Here is a 25279-nt window from a genome sequence, read left to right as displayed (position 1 = left end):
CAGGTTTGGGCTGACAAGTAGCAAGTAACATTTACGCCACACAAGTGCTAGGCAATGACCATCTCCAACCAGAGAGAAACCAACCATTGACATTCATCGGCATTACCATCACTGAATCCCCCACTATCAACATCTTGGGGGTTAACACTGAGCAGAAACTGAACTGGACTAGCCATATAAATAGTGTGGCTACAGAGCAGGTCAGAGACTCGAATCCTGTGGCGAGTAACTCACCTTCTGATTCCTCAAAGTCTGTCCACCATTCACAAGGCACAAGTCAGGAGTGTAGTGTGTTGGAATACTCTCTGCTTTCCTGGATGAGTGCAGCTCCAACAACACTCCAGAAGCTTGGACAAAGCAGTCCGCTTGATTGGGCACCACATGCACAAACAATCCCTCCACTACCAAAGCGTAGTAGCAGCAATGTATACCATCTACAAGATGCACTGCAGAAACACATTTAAGGCTCTTTAGATAGCACCTTCCAAACCCACGACCACTAAAATTTAGAAGGACAAGGGCAGCAGACACATGGGAACACCACCACCTAGAAGTTCCCCTCCAAACTACTCACCCTCCTGACTTGAAAATATATTGCCATTCCCTCACTGTCGCTGTGTCAAAATCCTGGAACTCCCTTCCTAACAGCACTGTGAGTGTACCTACACCACATGGACTGCAGCGGTTCAAGAAGGCAGCTTACCATCACTTTCTCAAGGGCAATTAGAGATGGGCAATAAATGCTGGCCTAGCCAGCGATGCCCAGGTCCTTGAATGAATAAAGAACAATACTGGTGTGAAGCACCTTTTGTACCTGTGCAGTTTTATTGATGATGTTATTTAGGCACTGTACCTTTTTGTATCTGTGCTGTTTTCCTGGTGAACTGTTACTTAGTGCACATCTAGGATGATTCCGCCTACAGTGTTTCAGTGTGGTAGTGGGCAGGAAAAACAGTGTTTTACCTGCCAGCTGCAATGGCAGCGTCTTATGCTCTATCATCCCAATCCTGCCATATTAATTAGTTCCCTTGACATGTGCAGTCTTCAACACTGGTTCTCAGTCATCTGCAGGAATGAAAGGTGGCATCTATAGACCTTGGGTCTAGCTAGGCACTGGCCAGTGAAGGCGCACTGTGGCTCTTCAGCAGCATGTGCGGGAGCCCTAACCACCTCTTCTTCCTGAGGGTGCTGCTCCTCCCTATGCCTAGCCAGGGCCTCTGTCGCTCTCTTCTGCGCTGTCTCCGCTCTCTATACGCCGTGAGGCACACTGTTCGGTCACCAGGCTCCATGCTCCTGATATTGTACTCCTGCAGGATGAAAGAGAGACACATGGGTTAGCTTGGGTGTTTTTTTTAAATTCATTCATTGGATGTGGACTTCACTGTCTAGGCCAGTATTTATTGCCCATCCCTAGTTGCCCCTGAGATGTTGATGGTGAGCTGCCTTCTTGAACCGCTGCAGTCCATATGGTGTAGGTACACCCACAGCGCTGTTAGGAAGGGAGTTCCAGGATTTTGACCCAGCAACAGTGAAGGGACGGTGATATATTTCCAAGTCAGGATGGTGAATGACTTGGAGGGAACCTTCCAGGTGGTGGTGTTCCGATCTATCTGCTGCCCTTGTCCTCCTAGATGGTAGTGGTCGTGGGTTTGCAATATGCTGTCGAAGGAGCCTAGGTGACTTCTTGCAGTACATCTTGTAGATGGTACACACTGCTGCTACTGTGCGTTGATGGTGGAAGGATTGAATGGCTGTGGATGTGGTGCCAATCAAGTGGGCTGCTTTGTCCTGGATGGTGCCAAGCTTCTTGAGTGTTGTGGGAGCTGCACTCATCCAGGCAAGTGGGGAGTATTCCATCACACTCCTGACTTGTGCCTTGTAGATGGTGGACAGGTTTTGAGGAGTCAGGAGGTGAGCTACTCATCACAGGATTCCTAGCCTCTGAACTGTTCTTGTAGGCACAGGCATTCAGATGCAGACACTCTCCTAACCCGCACTGCAAGGCTGTGCTGTTAGCTTGAACCATGGGGGAGAATGGTCCAGAGCGGGATGATGGCATTGCAAGGGGTTGAGTGCCTCCACCAGTGACTGCTTCATGGCCAGCTTTTGCGAGGAGATTGCAAAATGTGCACAGTTATCCAACTGTTCTTCAGTCCACTAAAATGCTTATTAATTTGCAGTCTGTGCCCATGAGGTGAAAAGCTCTGGAGCATATGGTGGCACTTTCTGGCCTGTGCGTTTCTTGAGTGGGCAGATAAGCAAGAGGCCCAACTCCAAGCACATCAATGTGGCTGTGTCTGTGTCACTGCTGTGGAGGAATGGTCACTTTTAGACAAGGTTTCCCTGATTTGTGGCCACTTCCCTTCCACCAGCCTGTACATACTTGTGCACTACCATCAACTGCAGGGCAGCCGTTACCCTCCCCCCAACTCTCCTCAACCTTGGTCCAACCCTCAAGATCGCTGCACAACTCTACTGTGCACTCGCCTCTGAGTTCCCCTTGAATGCTGCCTCCCAGGTGCACGCCTTATATATGCTGTTGTGAAACACGTCTGATCCGGCAATCCAGTGTGGGAGTATGATTCTGGCGGGCTGAGCTTATAATAAGGCACAGATGTATCACAATGAGTTTCCTGACATCCAACAGTGGGAAATGCGGCCCGCCATTGACGGGCAGAGTGGATGATTGCAAACTGGTTTCACGACATCGTAAAACCAGTTTTTGGCCTTCTCGGCATATTGCATGCTTAAGCCGTCAAACACGCCCAACGGGTTACATGCCAGCAAGACCAGGACCAATATCCTTACAGGGCTATTTGCTAGTACTGTGGGTGAAGGTTTAAACTACACTGGCAAGGGTATGGGAACCTGAGCATGGAGACACAAGAGAAGAAAACAAAGTTAGGAATGAAAGACAGACAGAAAAGCAGAAAGCAAAAGTGGAAAGCAAAGGAAACAAGAGCTGGCAGCAGATAGGGCCATTGTACAAAAAAAAGTGTAAAAATGTTAAAAAGACAGTTCTAAAGGCACTGTATCTGAATGTACGGAGCATTCATACTAAGGTAGACGAATTAACAGCGCATATAGATATAAATGAGCACGATATGATTGCAATTATGGAGACATGACTGCAGGGTAATCAAGGCTGGGAACTGAATATCCAAGGATACTCTATATTTAGGACGGACAGGCAAAAAGGAAAAGAAGGTGGCATGGTGTTGTTAGTTAAGGATGAAATCAGTCCAGTAGTGAGAGAGGAGATTGGCTCAGAAAATCTCGATGTAGAGTCAGTTTGGGTGGAGCTAAGGAGCAACCACGGGCAGAAAACATTAGTGGGAGTTGTCTATAGGCCTTCAAACAGTAGTGATAAGGTAGGGGATGGCATTAAACAGAAAATTAGAGATGCATGTAACAAGGGTGCTACAGTAATCATGGGTGACTTTAATCTACATATAGACTGGGCAAACCAAATTAGCAATAATACTGTGGCAGATTAATTCCTGGATTAGACCAGTGTGTCGAGGATCCGACTAGGGAACAGGTTACCCTTGACTTGGTATTGTGTAATGAGAAGGGTTTAATTACTAATTGTCAAGAAGATATGAGAATGTCTATAATGTGATTTGAAATTATTTTAAAATAGAGTTTAGTGGTGTCTGTGTCTATGTCTTAATTGGATTAAAGCCAGTGTCTAAAGGCTTTGATGCATAGAAGAGAAGTAGGTTTGAAATGTTAATTTGGTAAGTTACAAGGTGAAGTGTAAAGGGGGAAATTTGCATTTTTAAATAAACCATTCAAAAGAATTGGTGAAATATCACGCCTAGCCAAAAGAAGCCAAACAATGTGTTTACTTTTTCCAAAGCTTACTAATAAAATTGATATTATGAAAGGGTTTTATTGTTAGAAGAGGTAAAGTTCAAAAAACCTAGTGATGAGAATTTGCAATCAAAGAGGAAAATATGCATAAAGGGAGAGAAGACTGTTGGTAAAGGTAGAGGGATTCAAAGATCTAAAGCCTCCAGCCTGTAAGCCTCAAGCCACTGTCTGAAAGGACCCAGAGCTGAAATAAACTCATTTTGAATGTGACTGTCTGGACTGTGCTTTGCCAGGGTTCTGTTTAAATCTGTGTTTTACTGTTGCCTTCCGGAGGTGTAACTGAGTCGGATTAGTTAGCTTTTTAGAAGTTGTTATCATGGTAATTTGTAGACATATGTGCTTATAATCTTTTAATTAATCAATGTCTAATTTAGTTTTACAAAAACCTCTTGAGACTCGGTGGTCTTATTATAACTGAATTCAAAGCCATCATCTCGAAACATACAAATTGCAAAAATTAGTTATGACAGTTGTTTCAAGTTTCCTTCTGGGATTTGAACAACTCTGCATTTGCCATCGGCTATGTCATAATGTAAACGTGTTGTGCAGGGTCCTTTCAGGAAGAGTGACCATAACACAATATAATTCTTCATTAAGATAGAAAGTGAAGTTGTCTGATCTGAAACTATGGTCCTAAATCTAAACAAATAAAACTACGAAGGTATGTGGCATGAATTGGCTAAGATAGATTGGGGAACTTCAAGAAAAGGTGGATCGGCAATGGCTAATATTTAAGGAATGAATGTCGCATTGCGACAGTTATACATTCCTTTCTGGCACAAAAACACAACAGATTGGAGGGTGGCAAATGTAACCCCAGAATTTAAAAAAGGGAGGGAGAAAACAGCAAATTATACACCGGCTAGCCTAACATCAGTTGTAGGAAAAATGCTAGAGTCTATTCTAAAGGATGTGATGAAGGAGACTTTGAAAATATCAACTGATTAGACAAAGTCAGCATAGATTTATGAAATGGGAATCATATTTGACAAACCTACTGGAGTTTTTTGAGGACATAGCTGGCATAATAGATAAGGGAGAACCAGGAGATGTGGTTTATTTGGGTGTTCAGAAAGCTTTTGATAAAGTCCCACATAACAGGCTAGTTTGTAATATTAAAGCATATGGGGTTGGGGGGTAATATAAGTACATGGATTGAGAATTGGTTAACCATAGAACCATAGAACACTACAGCACAGAAAAACAGGCCCTTCTAGTCTATGCTGAAATATTATTCCGCTAGTCCCAGTGACCTGCACCCATCCATAACCCTCCAGACCTCTCCCATCCATGTATTTTTCCAATTTATTCTTAAAACTTAAGAGTGAGCCCACATTTACCACGTCAGATGGCAGCTTGTTCCACACTCTCACCACTCTCTGAGTGAAGAAGTTCCCCCTAAACCTTTCCACTTTCACCCTAAAGCCATGTCCTCTCGTGTTTATCTCTCCTAATCTAAGTGGAAAGAGCCTACTCGCATTTACTCTGTCTATACCCCTCATAATTTTGTAAACTTCTATCAAATCTCCCCTCATTCTTCTACGCTCCAAGGCATAAAGTCCTAACCTGTTTAATCTTTCCCTGTAACTCAACTCCTGAAGACCCAGCAACATCCTAGTAAATCTTCTCTGCACACTTTCAATCTTACTGATATCCTTCCTGTAGTTAGGTGACCAGAACTGCACACAATACTCCAAAGTTGGCCTCACCAATGTCTTATACAACCTCACCATAACATCTCAACTCCTATACTCAATACTTTGATTTATGAAGACCAGTATGCCAAAAGCTTTCTTTACAACCCTGTCTACCTGTGACGCCACTTTCAGGGAATTATGTATCTGAACTCCCAGATCCCTTTGTTCCTCTGCACTCTTCAGTGCCCTATCATAACAGACAGGAATAAATGGATTAAATGGGTCTTTTTCAGAGTGGCAGGTGATGACTAGTGGGATACTGCAGAGACCAATGCTTGGGCTCCAGCTACTCGTAATATATATCAATGATTTGGATGAGGGGACCAAATGTAATATTTCCAATTTTGCTGACAACAAGAAACTTGGTTAAGAGGCTTCAGGGCTGAGTGAGTAGGCAAATATATGACAGATGCAGTATAGTATAGATAAATGTGAAGTTACCCACTTTGGTAGGAAAATCATAATGGCAGAGTATTATTTAAATGGTGACAGATTGGGAAATGTCCTTGTACATCAATCACTGAAAGCAAGCATGCAGGTGCAGCAAGCAGTTAGGAAGGCAAATGGCATGTTGACCCTCATTGCAAGGTAAAATGAGTACAGGAGCAAGGTTGTCTTAATGCAACTTTACAGGGCCTTGGTGAGACCACACCTGAATATTGTGTGCAGTTTTGGTCTCCTTACCTAACAAAGGTTTTACTTGTCCAGAAGGAGTGCAGCGAAGGTTCACCAGACTGATTCCTGAGATGGCAGGATTGTCATATGAGGAGGGATTGGGCTGACTAGCCTGTATTCACTAGAGTTTAGAAAGATGAGAGGGGATCTCATTCAAACATGAAATTCTGACAGGGATGGACAGACTGGATGCAAGGATGATGTTTCCTCAGGTTTAGAACAAGTGTTGCAGTTTCTGAATATATTTAAAAAGGAAATGGAAGAATAGGCCTGAAGTGACGAATTGACCTATTCCTGCTTATATTTTATATGTTCCTATTACACTCTGTACCTTTTTATATCTATGTTGTTTTATTAGTGATCTGTAATTTATTTATCCATTTTTTAATTATTCACAGGATGTGGGCTTCACTGGCTAGCCCAGCATTTAATGCCCATCCCAAGTTGCCCTTGAAAAGGTGATGGTAAGCTGCCTTCTTGAACTGCTTCAGTCCATGTGGTGTAGGTACACCCACAGTGCTGTTAGGAAGGAAGTTCCAGGCTTTTGACCTTGCGGCAGTAAAGGAAAGGCGATATATTTCCAAATCAGGATGGTGAGTGATTTGGAGGGGAACTTCCAGGTGGTGGTGTTCCCATCTATCTGCTGCCCTTGTCCTAGATGGTAGTGGTCATGGGTGTGGAAGGTGCTGTCTATAGAGCCTGGTGAATTCCTGCTGTGCATCTTGTAGATGGTACGCACTGCTGCTACTATTTGTCGGTGGTGGAGAGACTGAATGTTTGTGGATGTGGTGCCAAACAAGCTGGCTGCTTTGTCCTGGATGGTGTCAAGCTTCTTGAGTGTTGTGGGAGCTGCATTCATTCAGTCAAATGGGGAGTATTCCATCACACTCCTGACTTGTGCCTTGTAGATGGTGGATAGGTTTTGGGGAATCAGGAGGTGAGTTACTCATCGTAGAACCTTTTTATATCTGTGCTGTTTATTGGTGATTTGATATTTAGACACTGCACCTTTTATATCTGTGCTATCTTTTTGGTGATTTGATATTTAGACACTACACCTTTCACATCTGTGCTATCTTATTGGTGATCTGTTATTTAGATACTGCACCTTTTATATCTGTGCTGTTTATTGGTGATTTGATATTTAGACACTGCACCTTTTATATCTGTGCTATCTTATTGGTGATTTGATATTTAGACACTGCACTTTTTACATCTGTGCTGTTTTATTGGTGATCTGTTATTTAGACACTGCACCTTTTATATCTGTACTGTTTTCACAGAATCACAGAATCACACTGTGCAGAAGAGGCCCTTCGGCCCATTCGGTCCTTCTCATCGAGTCTACACTGACAGGTGAGAAACACCTGACCTACCTACCTAATCCTATTTACCAGCACTTGGCCCATAGCCTTGAATGTCATGACGTGCCAAGTGCTCATCCAGGTACTTTTTAAAGGATGTGAGGCAACCCACCTCCATCACCATTCCAGGCAGCACATTCCAGACCGTCACCACCCTCTGGATAAAAATGTTTTTCCTCACATCCCCCTTAAACCTCCTGGCCCTCACCTTGAACTTGTGTCCTCTCGTGACTGACCCTTCAACTAAGGGGAACAGCTGCTCCCTACCTGCCCTGTCCATGCCCCTCATAATCTTGTACACCTCGATCAGGGAGCCCCTCAGTCTTCTCTGCTCCAATGAAAACAACCCAAGTCTATCCATAATAGAAAAATGACGAATAATAGGGGACCCAGCACAGATCCCTGTGGTGTGCCACTGGTCACTGGCTTCCAGTCACTAAAGCAGCCTTCTGTCATCACCCTCTGTCTCCCACAACTAAGCCAATTTTGAATCCACTTTATCAAATTACCCTATATCCCATGTGCATTTGCCTTCTTTATAAGTCTCCCATGTGGGACCTTATCAAAGGCTTTGCTGAAATCCATATAAACTCCATATAGACCCTCATCTACACACCTGCTCACCTCCTCAAAAAATTCAATCAGATTTGTTAGGCATGACCTCTCTCTGACAAAGTTATGCTGACTATCCCTGATTAAACCTTGCCTCTCCAAGTGGAGATAGATACTCTCCTTCAGAATTTTCTCCAATAGTTTCCCTACCACTGACGTGAGACTCACTGGTCTGTAGTTCCCTGGCTTATCTCTACAACCTTTCTTAAATAGCGGAACCACATTAGCTGTTCTCCAGTCCTCTGGCACCTCCCCCGTGGCCAGAGAGGAATTACAAATTTAGGTCAAAGCCGCTGCGATCTCCTCCCTTGCCTTCCTCAGCAGTCTGGGACACAAATCATCTGGACCTGGAGATTTGTCCACTTTTAAGCCTGCCAACACCTCCAATACCTTGTCACTCCCTGTATCAATTTGCTCAAGAACCTTGCAGTCTCTCTCCCCGAGTTCAATACCTTCATCCTCATTCTCCTGGGTGAAGACAGATGTGAAGTTATTCGTTCAGCACTCTAGCAATGTCCTCTGGCTCCACCCATAGAATGCCCCCTTGGTCCCTACTCTTTCCCTGGTTATCCTCTTCCCATTGATATACTTATCGAATATCTTGGGATTTTCCCTAGTTTTACCAGCCAGAGCTTTCTCATATCCCCTCTTTGCTGTCCGAATTGCTTTCTTAAGCTTCACCCTGCACTTTTTGTACTCCACTAATGCCTCCACTGATTTGCTCCCCTTGTACCTGCTAAAAGCCTCTCTTTTCCTTCTCATTGTATCCTGAATATCTCTGGTCATTCATGGTTCTCCTTCCTATCACCCTTGAGGGAACACGTTGAGCCTGTAGCCTCCCCATTTCCTTTTTGAATGCCCCTCACTACTCTTCTGTAGATTCACCCAAAAGCAACTGTTCCCAGTCCACCTTGGCCAGATCCTGCCTTATTTTACTAAAATCCACTCTCCCCAAATCCAAAACATTTTTTTGCAACTTGTGTATTTCTTTGTCCATAACAAGCTTAAATTGTACCATGTTGTGGTCACTATCACTAAAATGCTCCCCCACCACCACCTCAGCCACCTGTCTGGCTTCCTTCCCCAGAATTCGGTCCAGCACTGCACCGTCCCTTGTTGAACTCTCTACATATTGACCTAAAATGTTCTCCTGTACACATTTCAAGAAATCCACTCCATCCAAGCCCTTAACACTATGTCTATCCCAATTAATGTTGGGAATGTTGAAATCACCTAATATTAGCCTATTGTTGTTATTTTTACAAACCTCCGCAAATTGTGCACATATTTGCTCCTCAATTTCTCGCTGACTATCTGGGGTCTATAATAAATGCCTAACAATGTGGCTGCCCCCTTTTTATTCCTAAGCTCTACCCACAAAGCTTCATTCAATGCCCCCTCCAGGATATCATCTCTGCTAACTGCAGTAACTGATTCCTTAACTAATAATGCAATGCCTCCTCCTCTTTTACCCCCTCCCCTGTCTCGCCTGAAGATTCTCTATCCCGAAATGTTGAGCTGCCAATCCTGCCCCTCCCTCAACCACGTCTCTGTGATGGCTACTATATCACAATTCCACATGTCAATCCTCACCCTTAACTCATCCGTTTTACCTGTAATACTCCTGGCATTAAAGTAGAGGCCATCTAGCGTTGCCTTACTCCCCTGAAGCTTAATGTAGCTGTACTCTCTCTGACTTGATTGTTTTACTGTGTTATGATGTGTCCCTATTCTGCTAACATTCTGTGTCCCCTCCTTCTGCCGAATTAGTTTAAACTCCTCCCAACAGCACTCGCAAATCCGCCCACAAGGATGTTAGTCCCACACTGGTTCAGATGTGGACCGTCCCTCTTGTACAGGTCCCACCTTCCCCAGAACGGTCCCAGTGATCCAGGAATCTAAAACCCTCCCTCCTGCACCAACTATTAAGCCACGTATTCATATGCGCTGTTCTCGTATTCCTGAGCTCGCTAGCACGTGGCACTGGGAGTAATCCAGAGATTATAACCCGAGAGGTCCTGCTTTTTCGTCTACTGCCTAACTCCCTGAATTCTTGATGCAAGACCTCATCCCTTTTTCTACCTATGTCATTGGTACCAACATGTACCATGACCAAAACAGAATTACCTGGAAAAACTCAGCAGGTCTGGCAGCATCGGCGGAGAAGAAAAGAGTTGACGTTTCGAGTCCTCATGACCCTTCAACAGAACTGAGTGAATATTAGGAGAGGGGTGAAATATAAGCTGGTTTAAGGTGGGGGGTGCGGGGGGAGAGAAGTGGGGGGGTGGTTGTAGGGACAAGCAAGCAGTGATAGGAGCAGATAATCAAAAGATATCACAGACAAAGGAACAAAGAGGTGTTGAAGGTAGTGATATTATCTAATATGACCTCTGCCTTATCACCTTCCTCCTTCAGTGACATCCCAGACCCTGGCACCAGGGAGGCAACATACCATCCTGGAGTCACATTGACGGCCACAGTAGTGCATATCTGTTCCCCTGACTACAGAATCCCCTATTACTATTGCTCTTTCTCGGTTTCTGCCCTCCTGTACAGACAGGCTGCTTGTGGTGCCAGAAGCTTGGCTCTGTCTGCACTCCCTGGAGGAACCAGCGCCCTCATCAGCTTCCAAAAGGGAATACCAATTTGTGAGCGGGGCCCCAGGGGACTCCTGAACTTACCTGCCTGTTTCCCTTGGACTGCCTGTTTTATGGGTGATCCGTTATTTAGACACTGCACCTTTTATATCTGTTGTAGCTTATTGATCTGTTATTTAGACACTACACCTTTTATATCTGTTGTATCTTATTGGTGATCTGTTATTTAGACACTACAACTTTTATATCTGTTGTATCTTATTGGTGATCTATTATTTAGACACTGCACCTTTTAATTCCTGCTCTGTTGTTTGGTTGCGTCTCAGGAATCCTCCAGCATTCCCCGATATCGCCCCCTACGCGTCCGGCTCCATAAACCAGGCCGATTTAGCCGCACATGCGCCGTAGCTGCATCGCTGCATTCGCCGCGGTCTCTGCAGGAGCGGCTCCATTTTGGTAACGCATCTGTGACGCTGTTGTTCGCCTGTTTGCACTTTTAGATCAGATAAATCCCGGAATGTCTTTCAGTTTCCGTCTGCGGAAATAAAATATGTTGACCCGCTCTCTCCCTCCTCTTGAGCAGGTCACCGGTTCCCTTCTGCTGGGTATTCGCTTAGCGACCAAGGAGCTTCGGCCTGACCCTATGCCGCCTGGACGCGCAGCCGCGGCTCATCTCGCACGAGCCTTCAACCGTTTTCTGCGAGTGGTGGGGGTTTAGAGCGGAAAACCGTTGGGCCCGCGCCAGCGCCGCCCCCCGGCTGACTCCCTCGCAACCCCGGTCGACTCGCTCGCACTCCCTATGTCAACCACTGCTCGCGCGCACCCCCGCTCCCAACTCCGGCTCGCGCGCATCCCCCCCACTCCCTCCACTCCGGCTCACTCGCCCCTCCCCCCTCATGCCCCACCCTGATCTATCTCTACCCCCCCACCCTGATCTCTGCCCCCTCCCCCCACCCTGATCTCTGCCCCCTCCCCCCACCCTGATCTCTGCCCCCTCCCCCCACCCTGATCTCTGCCCCCTCCCCCCACCCTGATCTCTGCCTCCTCCCCCACCCTGATCTCTGCCTCCTCCCCCACCCTGATCTCTGCCCCCCTCCCCCCCAGATCTCTGCCCCCCTCCCCCCCAGATCTCTGCCCCCCCTCCCCCCCAGATCTCTGCCCCCTCCCCCCCAGATCTCTGCCCCCCTCCCCCCCAGATCTCTGCCCCCTCACCCTGATCTCTGCCCCCCTCCCCCCACCCTGATCTCTGCCTCCTCACCCCCACCCTGATCTCTGCCCCCCACTCCCCGATCTCTCTCCCTCCACCCCCGATCTCTCTCTCCCTTCCACCACCCCCCCCGGATCTCTCCCTTCCACCGGCCACCCCCCGCTCCTCCGCCTCTTCTTCCCCACCCCACCCCAGGCCTCCCCATCAGAGCAGCAGTGGAGTGGAGAATTGGACTTTAGCTTGGAGGGAGTGGTACAGGGGCCTGTTGGGATGGGAGATGGTTGGGTTTTGGATGGGGAGTGGCTGGGTTTTGATTGTCGGGGATGATTGTTTGGTTGTGGGGTGAGTTTTGTAGGGGAATGGGCGTTTGCCTGGTGGGTGGGGTGTGAAATGGGATATGGCGGTTTCTTTTCTCAGTATTGGCGTCTGGCCTGTCTTTTGTCAATAACATGGCAGCACCTTCATCATTGAAGCCTGCAATGACAGTGTAACATTCGTGTAAGCTGGTGCTAATCATAATGTGGATGTAGGAATTTTGGATGGGTTGTTAACAGGAAATGCTTGCAAATCTAAGTTTGTAATAAAATTATTTGGGAAGTATATATCCAATCTGGATGTTCCTAAATGCCCAATCCTGTGGAGAAGCTCATGTTTAAATGACAATCGTAATACTTTTCCTCTGATGCATCTTCAAAGTTAATCTTTCAGCTTCACTGGCTCTCCCCACAGAAGCTGCCTGACCTGAATGTTTCCAGCATTTTCTTCCAACACTTGATGCATTATTCTTTCCTGCCTTTCCCAGCTTTTGCTCCTCTCAACTCCATTAACTTCCCAGCTATCTTCTGTCACTTAAGTCGAAGTTCCACAGACTTGGAATACATCCAGAGCTCTTCGCCACTAATCATCTCCTTAAACTTGTCTCCCTTGACCTCCTCCAGCCTCACTTCTAAGTGCGAGGCAGTCGTTGGACCTCTCCACAAAGTCTCAACCTAACTTGGTGTCTCATGATTTGTAATCTTACTTTGTAACAACAAAGCTGATCTCATGTGATTTCCATATGCCTCAATACCTTCGGTTAATATAAATCTATCAATCAAACTTAAAATTTTCAATTGCCATTAGTGGAAAAGTTTTTAACTTCTACCACTGTTTACAGCTGCATGAAGAAGTTTCTGTCTTGAAAAGTCTGGCTTTAGACCCATGTCCCCTTGTCCTCGACTCACCAACCAGCAGATATAGTTTCTTTCTCTACCTTATTTGTTCCCCTTGATATATTAAACTTGTATCAAATCACCCCTTAACCTTTTAAATTCCATGGAATGCAATCCCAGTTTGTATATTTTTTCCTTGTAATGTAACCCTTGAAGTCTCAGTATCATCCTGGTAAACCCACCTTCCTGAAGTGTGGTGACCAGAGCCGAGTGCAATAAAGATGAACTGTGCTGGTTCCTGGGATGAGGCAATTGCCTTGAGGGAAAGATTGAGTGAACTGGGCCTATATTCCCTGGGGTTGAGAAGAATGACAAGTGATCTAATTGAAACATAAAATTCTTAAGGACTTTACAGGGTAAATGCTAAGTAAATATACATAAATGACATAGATAACTATGTAGGGAGTAGGATTAGTAAGTTTGCGGATGACACAAAGATTGGCCGGGTGGTTAACAGTGAGGTTAAGTGTCTTGGGCTACAGGAAGATCTCGACCGGATGGTCAAATGGGTAGATAAGTGACAAATAGAATTTAACCCTGAAAAGTGTGAGGTGGTACACTTTGACAGTAATTTGAGAAGGAAGTACTCAATGAATGACATGACACTAGGAAGTTCTGAGGAACAAAGGGACCTTGGCGTGTGTGTCCATAGATCTCTGAAGGTCGAGGGGCATGTTAGTGAGATGGTGAAAAAGGTATATGGGACACGTCTTTATCAATCGAGGCATAGATTACAAAAGTAGGGAGGTCATGTTGGAGTTGTTTCGAACCTTGGTGAGGCCACAGCTGGAGTACTGTGCATTTCTGGTTGCCACATTTTAGGAAGGATGTGACTGCACTGGAGGGGGTGCAGAGGAGATTCACCAGGATGTTGCCTGGGATGAAACATTTAAGTTCTGAAGAGAGGTTGGATAGACTTGTTTTCATTGGAGCAGAGAAGACTGAGGGGTGACCTGATCAAAGTGTACAAGATTATGAGGGGCATGGACAGGGTGGATAGGGAGCAGCTGTTCCCCTTAGTTGAAGGGTCAGTCACAAGAGGACATAAGTTCAAGGTGAGGGGCAGGAGGTTTAGGGGGGATGTGAGGAAAAACTTTTTTACCTGGAGGGTGGTGACGGTCTGGAATGCGCTGCCTGGAAGGGTAATGGAGGCGGGTTGCCTCACATCCTATAAAAAGTACCTGGATGTGCACTAGGTACGTCATAACATTCAAAGCTATGGCAAAGTGCTGGTAAATGGAGTTAGGTAGGTAGGTCAGGTGTTTCTAATGTGTCGGTGCAGATTCGATGAGCCGAAGGGCCTCTTCTGCATCCTGTGATTCTGTGAAAATATTTCCTCTGGCTGGGGCTTTGATCTCAGAATAAGAGGTTGGCCATTGAGAACTAAGGTGACAAATTTGTTTACTCAAAAGGATTATGAATCTTTGGAATTGCCTACCCTAGAGAGTTGTGTGTACTCAGCTTTTGAGTATATTCAAGACAAAAATCTATATACTTTTGGGTACTAAACAAATTAAGGAATGTATGAACGATGTGGGAAGGTGGATTTATGGTAGAAGATCAGCCATGATCCTAGTGAATGACGGAGTCAAGGGCCAAATTGCTGCCTTCTATTTCTTATGAGTGTAATTGCTCACAGTTCTTTAGGTGTGATCTAATCATGGATTTGTAAATGATTTCCACCTGCTGATGCTTTAGATGTGAAGGACAGTATTCTGTTTTGATTATTTTCTGCACTTGCTCATGACATTTTAACGATCTGTGTACCTGGACCCCCAAGTCTCTTTGAACCTTTGCTGTTGCTAACTTATCATTTATATAGTGCCCTGTTTTATCCTTTATAGGTCACATTCACATAAAATCTCTTTATAATTGTATTCTTCCATCTACACTACTTGCAATGCCATCTATCTTTGTGTTATTGGCACATATGGATATGTCACTTTCTACTCTATCATCTAAGTTGATAAATAACGTGATTTGATCTTTCCAAGTCAGTTTGGTGAGTGACTTGGAGGGGAACTTCCAGGTGGTGGTATTCCTATATTTCTGCTTCCCTTGTCTTTCTAGATGGTAGTGATCTTGGGTTTGGGAGGTACTGGTGAATTCTTGCAGTGCATCTTGTAGATGGCACACACTGCTGCTACTGTGCATCTGTGGTGGAGGGAGTGAATGTTTGTGAATGCGGTGTCAATCAAGTAGGCTGCATTGTCCTGGATGGTGTCAAGCTTCTTCAGGTGTTGTGGGAGCTGCACTCATCCAGGCAAGTGGGGAGTATTCCATCACACTCCTGGCTTGTGCCTTGTAGATGGTGGACAGGCTTTGGGGAGTCAGGAGGTGAATTACTCACCGCAGGATTCCTAGCCTCTGACCTGCTCTTGCAGACACAGTATTTTTATGTGGCTAGTCCAGTTTGGTTTCTGATCACTGGTAACCCCCAGGATGTTGATAGTGTAGAATTCAGCAATGGTAATGCCATTGACCATAACGGGGCGACGGTTGAATTCTTTCTTGTTGGAGATGGTCATTACCAGGCACTTGTGTGGTGCGAATGTTACTTGCCACTTGTCAGCCCATGTTTGGATACTGTGAATCGCTGTGGCCTCAAAAATGATCCGTATGGGACACCACTCCTTTTATCCTGCCAATTAGAGACTACCTGCCCATTATCACTACTCACCATTTGCTGCAACTGAGCCAATTTCCATTGGCTTCAGCTTTAGCCAACAGTCTATTATGAGGAACTTTATGAAGTCTGTACTGTCGAAATCACCATTTATGATGGACACCTATATGTAAACATTTATAACAACAAAATGCTAACTCAATGTCAATTTTTGCTGTTGTGCTTTTCTTTATATTATCCAGTTGAATTACTCAGCTCTCTGAAAAGATCAGTAACAGAAAACTCTAATCTTCAATTTGAATAATAACATTTCACTGAGTAAAATGACCTACTGTTTGTTAAATCTGTGGGGCCTCAACGTTTCAGCCTCTTTCAAAAGTCTGAATTTTGATCCCATGTCTTTCTTTCTGAACACTTGGACAGAGCTTTCAACCATATCTGTCCATTCTATGCAAATGCACTTTGTACATTAACAGATTGGGGAATTTGAAAGTCCCTTTATACAAAAGATTTTCAAAGAAGTTAAATATTAAATGCTCAGATTTCAGGCAGGTCTCATGTAAAAGTCTTCTCTCTCTGCTGAATTAGCCCACTTGTAACTAGTAGTAATGCTTTATAATTATCAATGAAGTTAATTGCAAATGTCTTTCATTCAGTTTAAAAAATCTTTCTTCCATTTCTGGATTTCTGAGAATTCTAAAATACTGAACTTTTGAGCATTTCAACTGAAACGCATCTTCAACCAAACAGAATTAGTCAGAATCCCTGACAACCGCCCAAGGCTGAACCAGATTGTTTGCAATCTTAGTGCCATATTTGACTTTGAGACGAGCTTTTGGCAACATTCACACGGTCACCAAGACCACCTATTTCCACCTTGGTGATGTCGCATGACTCTATTCATCATCAGCTGAAACCCTCATTCATGTCTCTGTTATCTACAGATTTGACTATTCCAGTATGCTTCTGGCTGGCCCCTGTAAATTTGAGGTCATCCAAAATTCTGCTCCCCCTGTCTTAACTCTCACAATCCCTTTCACTCATCCTGTGCTTGTTGATCTACATTGGCTCCTGGTTAAGCATCACCTTGAATTTAAAATTCTCATCCTTGTTTTTAAATCGCTCCATTATCTGACTCAGCTCTATCTCTTTCTCCTTCAGCTCTACATTCCTCCAAGATATCTGCACTCCTCTAATTCTGGCCCTTAGCACACTCTAGATTTTAATTGCCCCATCATAAGCAGCCATGTCTACAGCTGTCAATGTCCTTGGCTCTGGAATTCCTTCTCTAAACGCCTCTGTTTCTTCAGTCTTTATTCCTTTAAAATGCTCCTTAAGAAGGCAAATGGAATGTTGGCTTTCATTGTGAGAGGACTTGAGTACAGGAACAAGGGTGTCTTACTGCAGCTGTACAGGGCCTTGGTGCAACCACACCTGGAGTATTGTGTACGGTTTTGGTCTCCTTACCTAAGAAAGAATATACATGCCACAGGGAGTGCATAGAAGGTCCACCAGACCGATTTCTGGGATAGCAGGATTGTCATATGAGGAGAGATTGGGCCTACTAGGCCTGTATTCACTGGAGTTTAGAAGAATGAGAGGGGATCTCATTGAAACATATAAAACTCTGACAGGGCTGGACAGACTGGATGCAGGGATGATATTTCTTCTGGCTGGGGTCTAGAACAAGGGGTCTCAGGATATGGGGTAGACCATTTAGGACTGAGATGAGAAACTTCTTCACTCAGAGGATGGTAAACCTATGGAATTCTCTACCATAAGGCTGTGGAGGCCAAGTCACTGAATACATTTAAGAAGGAAATATATTTCTAGACTCAAAGGCTTCAAGGGATATGGGGAGAGAGTGGGAGTATGGTGTTGAGATAGAGGATCGGCCATGATCATGTTGAATGGCAAAGCAGGCTCGAAGGGCCAAAGGCCCTACTCCTATTTTCTATGCCTCTAAACCAAGCTTTTGGTCATTTGTCCCAATGTCTCCTTGTATTGCTCAGTGCCCAGTTTTGTTTCTAATGCTGTTGTGAAGCACCTTGGGATGTTTACTATGCAAAAGGTGCTGTATTTGTCCTGATCCTTCTGCAAAGTGAGAGAGAGAATATATGGTGAGATGATCCCCTGCTTTCCCATCTCCTCTTCCCACGTGTTAGTCGGCTGGGGTAAAAAGCTTCATACTCATCACTCTAGATGGGACTTATAACTAAGGAAGGAATTTTTGGAAAATGAAGGAATTAATTAAACATAAATTAAGAAGTAAAATGTTGGTGAGAGTGAGGAAAATGTTCATGCCAAATTGTGGCCCTATTAAATATATTCACATTTTTTTTCCTCCATTCCTACAGAAGTGATCCCAGGTCAACACCCAAAAGCTGGAATTGATCAGAGTTTAAAGATAACCATTGAGCCCAATCACGACTGCAACAGCTCCCTAGATAGAAGGTTCCTATCTGCATCAACTGATAAGGATTAATCAGTGAATGGATTATGCAACATTGAAAGGTGGGCTGTAATTCTTTTTAAATGATCTTGACTTCATGTTCAGTGATGGCCAAGGGCCTGTCACCTTTTTATTCAGCGTAGGGAGCAAGTGAATTGGTATTTTTATTAATGTTGTTCTGGGATTGTGCAGGGTGGCCATATTTTTAGCCTCTTAAGTAAGAGTAAAATAATTAACAGGGTTCTGAGGGGGTTTGGCTCGGTTGGTAAGCGGATGTCCCCTTATCAGCGTCACTTCTTGGATCTTTAAAGCAAGCTTTTTTTTTCAGTTTCATTATACGCTCATTGGACTTAAAATATAAGTCGACTTTGGCTTAAATTTGGGGTCATGACAGTGGAACTGTTAGCTTGTCATCATTACACCTGTGAAACAGCCGCTTCCTGGAAACTGTACAGGCACATTTAAATATGGAGATAGAGAAGTTGCTATGGTTTAACAGCTTGTCCACAGATGGAAGTCTTTAGAAATTACTTGTCTTGATAAGTTCTATTTTGCATGTTATAAATGGCCACCTGGGTGAGATACTAAAAGGCTTCTGGTATTAATGAAATTCTATCTCATCATACAGCAACTTAAGGAGGGGAGAAATTTAGAAAGAACATTTTAGAAAAAGGAATAAAATCTTGAACTCGAAAATGCATCAAGAAATTATTTGTTTTTCAACTTTCTAATTTCCCTATTTGTTTGCACTGTACTATATAGCCTGTCACCAACATTGTTGAACACTTGACCCGAATGTCAGTCACACTGGACAGACCCTGGAATGATGCCTCTTCTATCTGCAAAAGATCCCTAAATTCCACCTGTTTTGCCCCTCTCCTGTAAGTGTTTGTAGCTGATGCCTACATATCTGTAGGCATCTCACGTCCCCTATTACTTCATCCTCCTGGGTGAGCCTGGGGTTGGGGGACGGGGTTTGTTTTGGGGGGGGGGGTGGGGGGGGGGGGGGGGGGGTGGTGGTGGTGGTGGTGGTGGTGGACATCTAGAGGCCCAGACTAATGCTCTGGTTCAAATCCCACCATGGCAGCCGGCGGAAATTAAGCTCAATTAATAGGAAAAAAATCTGGAATGTAAAGTTAGTAGTCTCATTAATAGCAACCATAAAACTATCACCAATTGTCATAAAAACCCATTTGGTTCAGTAATGTCTTTTTAGAGCTGGAAATTTGCCACCTTTACTTGGTGTGGCCTGCATGTGATTCCAGATTGGGAGCAATGTGGTTGACTCTCAATTGCCCATGACTGTGGGGGGTAGGATTAGTAAGTTTGTGGATGACGCAAAGATTGGCCGGGTGGTTAACAGTGAGATTGAGTGTCTTGGGCTACAGGAAGATATAGACGGAATGGTCAAATGGGCAGATAAGTGGCAGATGGAATTTAACCCTGAAAATTGTGAGGTGATGCACTTTGGAAGGAGTAATTTGACAAGGAAGTATTCACTAGGAAGCTCTGAGCAACAAAGGGACCTTGATTTGTGTGTCCATAGATCTCTGAAGGTGGAGGGGCATGTTTGTGGGGTGGTGAAAATGGCATATGGGACACTTGCCTTCATCCATCGAGGCATAGATTACAAACGAAGGGAGGTCAAGTTGGAGTTGCATAGAACCTTGGTGAGGCCACAGCTGGAGTACTGTGTGCAGTTCTGGTCACCACATTTTAGGAAGGATGTGATTGCACTGGAGGGGGTGCAGAGGAGATTCACCAGGATGTTGCCTGGGATGAAGCGTTTAAGTTATGAAGAGAGGCTGGATAGACTTGGGTTGTTTTCATTGGAGCAGAGAAAACTGAGGGGTGACCTGATTGAGGTGTACAAGATTATGAAGGGCGTGGATAGGGAACAGCTGTTCCCCATAGTTGAAGGGTCAGTCACAAGAGGACACAAGTTCAAGTTGAGGGGCAAGAGGTTTAGGGGGGATGTGAGGAAAAACCTTTTTACCCAGAGGGTGGTGACAGTCTGGAATGCACTGCCTGGGAGGGTGGGAGAGGCGGGTTGCCTCACATCCTTTAAAAAGTACCTGGATGAGCACTTGGTACATCATAACATTCAAGGCTGTGGGTCAAGTGCTGGTAAATGGGATTAGGTAGGTAGGCCAGGTGTTTCTCACATGTTGGTGCAGACTCGATGGGCCGAATGGCCTCTTCTGCACTGTGTGAATCTGTTCTGTTCTGTGATTCTGTTATTTAAATGATTAGGCCTGAGTGATAACTTGTCCTATCTGCCCTAGTAGGGGATTGATTGCTAGCTTTTGCTGTGTGCCACTAATATACTGGACTAGTATTCCAGAGATCCAGGGTAACGCTCTGGGAGCTTGGGTTCGAATCACACCCATTTGAATCCAATAAAAAAAAATTCAAATTAAAAGTCTGATGATGACCGCAGGGCGATTGCTGATTGTCATAAAAACCCATCCGGTTCACTAAGGTCCTTTAGGGAAGGAAAACTGCTGTCCTTACCTGGTCTGGCCTACATGTGACTCCAGGCCTACAGCAATGTGGTTGATTCTTAAATGCCCTCTGAACAAGGGCAATTAGGGATGGGCAATAAATGCTAGCCTTGCCAGAGATGTCCAGAACCCATGAATGAATAAAAAAAAATAAACACTTTGACTTTGAACATAAATAATTAACTTCCAATTTTAATTCTTTTCAACTAACAATGCAGAACTTAAGTTCTGTAAGTTCCACTGGGTCAAAATCCTGGAACTCCCTCCCTAACAGTACTGTGGGCATACCTACACCGCATGGACTGCAGCGGTTCAACAAGGCCAGCACCTTCTCAAGGGCAATTAGGGATAGGCAATAAATGCCGGCATAGCCAGCGATGCCTACATCCCATGAATGAATTTTTTAAAAAATCTTCGAAACTCCAGAGAATATGGGCTCAGTTTTCTCAATAGCTCCTCGTAAGAATCCCACCCATCCCAGTGATTAATCTCGTGAACCTCTATTGCGTTCCCTCTATGGCAACTATAAGGAGACCGAAATTACACAGTACTCAGGTGCAGTCTCATCAAAGCTCTGTACAGTTGCAGCAAGACTTCTGTACTCAAATCCCCCTTGCAATGAAGGCCAACATACCATTTGACCTCCAAATGGCTTGCTTCATTTGCATGCTAGATTTTAGTGACTCATGAACAAGGACACCCAGGTCTTTTTGGGCATCAGCTCTCCCCATTTCACCTTTTCACCATTTAAGAAATACTCTGCCTTTTTTTTTCTACCAGAGTGGATAACTTCACATTTACTTATGTCATATGCTATCTGCCATGTTCTTGCTCATTTCGTTAGCCTGTTCAAGTTCTCTAGAAGCCTCCAAGCATCCTCCTCACAATTAACCATTCCCACTTAGTTTTGTCATCAAACTTGGAAATATTACATTTGGCCCCCACGTCCAAATTATTTATCTAGATTACGAACAGCTGGGTCCAGCACTGATCTTTGTGGTACCCCATTAGTAACAGCCTGCCATCTTGAGAATGACCCGTTCATTCCTCCTTTGTTTTTTGTCTGTTAACCAATTCTCAATCCATAGCTGTATTATACCTGCAATCCCATGTGCTCTAATTTTTTTTACTAACCTTCTCAGTGGGACCTTATTGAAAGCCTTCTGAAAATCCAAATACACCACACCCACTGGTTCTCCTTTATCTATGCTATAAGTAACATCGTCAAAAATCTCCCGACAGGTTTGACAGACATGATTTCATTTTTATAAGCCCATGTTGACTCTGCCTGATCATATTGTCATTTTCTAAGTGTCCAATTATCATATTCTAACATTTTCCCTCCTACTAATGTCAAGCTAATAGGTCTATAGCTCTCTGTTTTCTCTCTCCCTCCCTCCTTAAATAGTGGAGTTACATTTGCTACTTCCAGTCCGCAGGAACCTTTTCAGAATCTATAGAATTTTTGAAAGATAATCACCAATGCATCCACTATTTCTATAAGCACCTCCTTCAACACTGGGGTGTAGCTCATCTGGCCCAGGGGATTTATCAACCGTTAATCCAAGTAATTTTTTGAGTACTACGTCCTTATTAATACTAATTTATTTCAGTTCCTCATTTTCCCTTGGTTCCTTATTATTTCTGGCCAATTTTCTGTATCTTCCTCCATGAGGAGAGAAAGTAATTGTATAGTTTCTCTGCCATTTCCCTATTCTCCAACAAAAATTCTTCTGTGTCCACCTGTCAAGGACATTTGTCCTTGCTAATCTTTTCCTTTTCACATACCTAAAGAAGCTTTTACAGTCCACCTTTGTTTCTTCTGAACTTGCATTCGTATTCTCTTTTCCCTTTATCAATTTCTTGGTCTTCCTTTGCTGGATTCCAAATTGCTCCCAGTTCTCAAGCTTACCATTTTTCCTGGCAACCTTATAAGCCACTTCCTTTGATCTAATGCAATCGTTATCTTCTTTTGTTAGCAATGGTTGATTTGTCTTTCCTGTTGGGTTTTTGTGTCTTAGAGGAATGTATATTTGTTGTAGACCATGTAATACTTCTTTGAATGCTAACCATTACCTGTTTACCATCAGCTTTTTTGGTTTCCCAGTGCACCGTAGCCAACTTGCCCTCATACCTTCATAGTTTCCTTTGCTCAGAGTTAAGACCCTAGTTTCAGAAGAAAATATATTGCTTTCAAACTTAATGTAGAATTCTATCATATTATGGTCACTATTTGCTAAAGGCTCTTTTATAGCAAGGTTATTAATTAATTAGCCCATTCTCATTACATAATACTAAATTTAAAATAGCTCACCCCTAGGGGTTCTTCAATGTCCTGCTCCAGAAACCCATCCTGTACACACTCCAGGAAGTCATCTTCCACTTCCACAGCATTAGTGCTGATCAGTTTACCCTGTCTGTATGTAGGTTGAAGCCCCTCACCACCCCCCCCCCCACTTAAGAATGAGCCAGCACAAAAGGCTAAACTTTGCAAAAATAGTAAAAAGACAGAACTAAAAGCTCTGTATCTGCATGTACGTATCATTTGTAAGAAAACGGGTGAATTGTTGGCTTCAACAAAAAATGAATACCAATGACCTGATAGCCTTGTCATCTTTCAGCCATGTCTCTGTAATGGCTGAGACCTGACTATTCAAGGGTACATGACGTTTTGGAAGGAGAGGAAGCTAGGAAAAGGTGGAGGGGTAGCTCTATTACTTAAGGATGACAATACAATATAGAGAGGCAATCCAAGTTCTGAAGATCAACATGTGGAATCGGTCTGGGGAGAGATAAGAAAGAGCATAGAAAATCACACTGGGCAGAGTATACAGGAAGAAATAATCAGGGCTTGTGAGAATATCGTGACAATCATAGATGATTTTAATCTACATATAAATTGGATGAATCAGATTGGCAAAGGTAGCTTGGAAGATGAGCTCAGTGTTTTTGTGACAATATCTTGGAGCAGCACGTTCCAGAGACAACCGGAGAGTAGGATATTCCAAAGTGCAATGAGACAACTAATTAATGACATCACAGTAAAGGAGCCTCTTGATGGCCGTGATCTTAAAATGATTAAATTTCGTATTCAGTTTGAGGATATGATTGCCTTTATTGAAGTTTAAAACCCAAGGGTATGAAGTCAGAGCTGGCTAATGTGAACTGGGCAATTAGGTTAAGGGGTAGTGGTAGGTCAGTCGAGATGTAGTGGCAGATGTTTGAGGAGATATTTCATAATGCTCAGCAAAGATGCATTCCAGTGAGAAAGAAAGACTTTGGGGGAATTCACCATCTGTGACTAACGAAGGAAGTTAAAGATAGTATCAAATTGAAAGAAAAAGTGTGCAATTCAGCGAAGATTAGCGGTAGGTTAGAAGATTGGACAGAATTTAAAAACCAAAAAGATGACTTAAAAAAAAATGGGAGAAATTAGAATGAGAGAAAGCTAGCTAGAAATATAGAAAAATAAAGTTTACGCAAGTATTTAAAAAGGAACAGAGTAACTAAAGTGAGCTTTGGTCCTCGAGAGAGAAAGTGTGGGGAATGAATGGGAAATAAGGAAATGGCAGAAGCATTGAATAGAGTCAGAGTCATAGAGATCGACAGCACAGAAAAGGCCCTTCGGCCCATTGAGTCTGTGCCGATCAAACAAGTACCTGACTAATTTAATCCCATTTCCAGCACTAGGCCCATAGCCATGTATGCCATGGTATCGCAAGTGCACATCCAAATATTTCTTAAATGAGGGTTTCTGCCACTACCGCCCTTTCAGGCGGTGAGTTCCAGATTCCCACCACCCGCTGGGTGAAAAAATTCTTCCTCACATTCCCTCTAAACCTCCTGCCCCTTACCTTAAGTCTATGCCCCCTGGTTATTGATCCCTCCATCAAGGGGAAAAGTTCATTCCTAACTACTCTATCTATGCCCCTCATGATTTTATACACCTCAATCATTTCCCCCCCTCAATCTCCTCTGCTCCAGGGAAAATAACCCCAGTCTATTCAATCTCTCCTCATAACTAAAACTCTCCAGCCCAGGCAACACCCTGGTAAATCTCCTCTGCACTCTCTCTCTAGTGCAACCATTCTTCCTATAATGCAGATTCCAGAACTGCATGCAATACTCTAGCTTTGGCCAGGGTTTTATACAGTTCCAGCATAACCTCCCTGCTCTTATATTCTGTGCCTTGGCTAATAAAGGCAAATATACCATATGCCTTCTTAACCACCTTATTTACATGTCCTGCTACCTTAAGGGACCAGTGGACATGTATACCAAGGTCCCTCTGATCCTTGGTACTTCCTAGGGTCCTACCATTCATTGCATATTCCCATGCCTTGTTTGTCCTGCCCAAGTGCATCTCCTCACACTTATCCGGATTAAATTCCACCCCACCAATTTTCATGTCACCCACAAACTTACTGATCAACCCTCCTACATTCAAGTCTAAATCGT

General features: G+C 44.0%; 1 protein-coding gene across 3 annotated transcripts in view; it reads left to right on the top strand.

Moving 5' to 3' along the window:
* Positions 1-11230: 11230 nt before the first annotated feature.
* znf318 (zinc finger protein 318) overlaps positions 11231-25279 on the top strand; it is a 74904-nt gene continuing 60855 nt past the window's right edge. Inside the window, exons 1-3 of one of the 3 annotated variants that reach the window (XM_041187243.1) lie at positions 11231-11277; positions 18223-18379; positions 19080-19198. In XM_041187243.1, coding sequence (XP_041043177.1) covers positions 19113-19198 — 86 coding nt within the window. In that variant the 5' untranslated portion in view covers positions 11231-11277; positions 18223-18379; positions 19080-19112. Of the gene's footprint in view, positions 11278-17829; positions 17986-18222; positions 18380-19079; positions 19199-25279 lie in introns of those variants that run through there. The other 2 variants (XM_041187241.1, XM_041187244.1) reach the window with 2 other exon arrangements.

This window comes from Carcharodon carcharias, chromosome 5 (assembly GCF_017639515.1).
Source record: "Carcharodon carcharias isolate sCarCar2 chromosome 5, sCarCar2.pri, whole genome shotgun sequence".
Taxonomy (NCBI): Eukaryota; Metazoa; Chordata; class Chondrichthyes; order Lamniformes; family Lamnidae; genus Carcharodon; species Carcharodon carcharias.
Note: the sequence above shows the minus strand (reverse complement) of the source record. Positions and strands in the feature narration are given on the sequence as shown.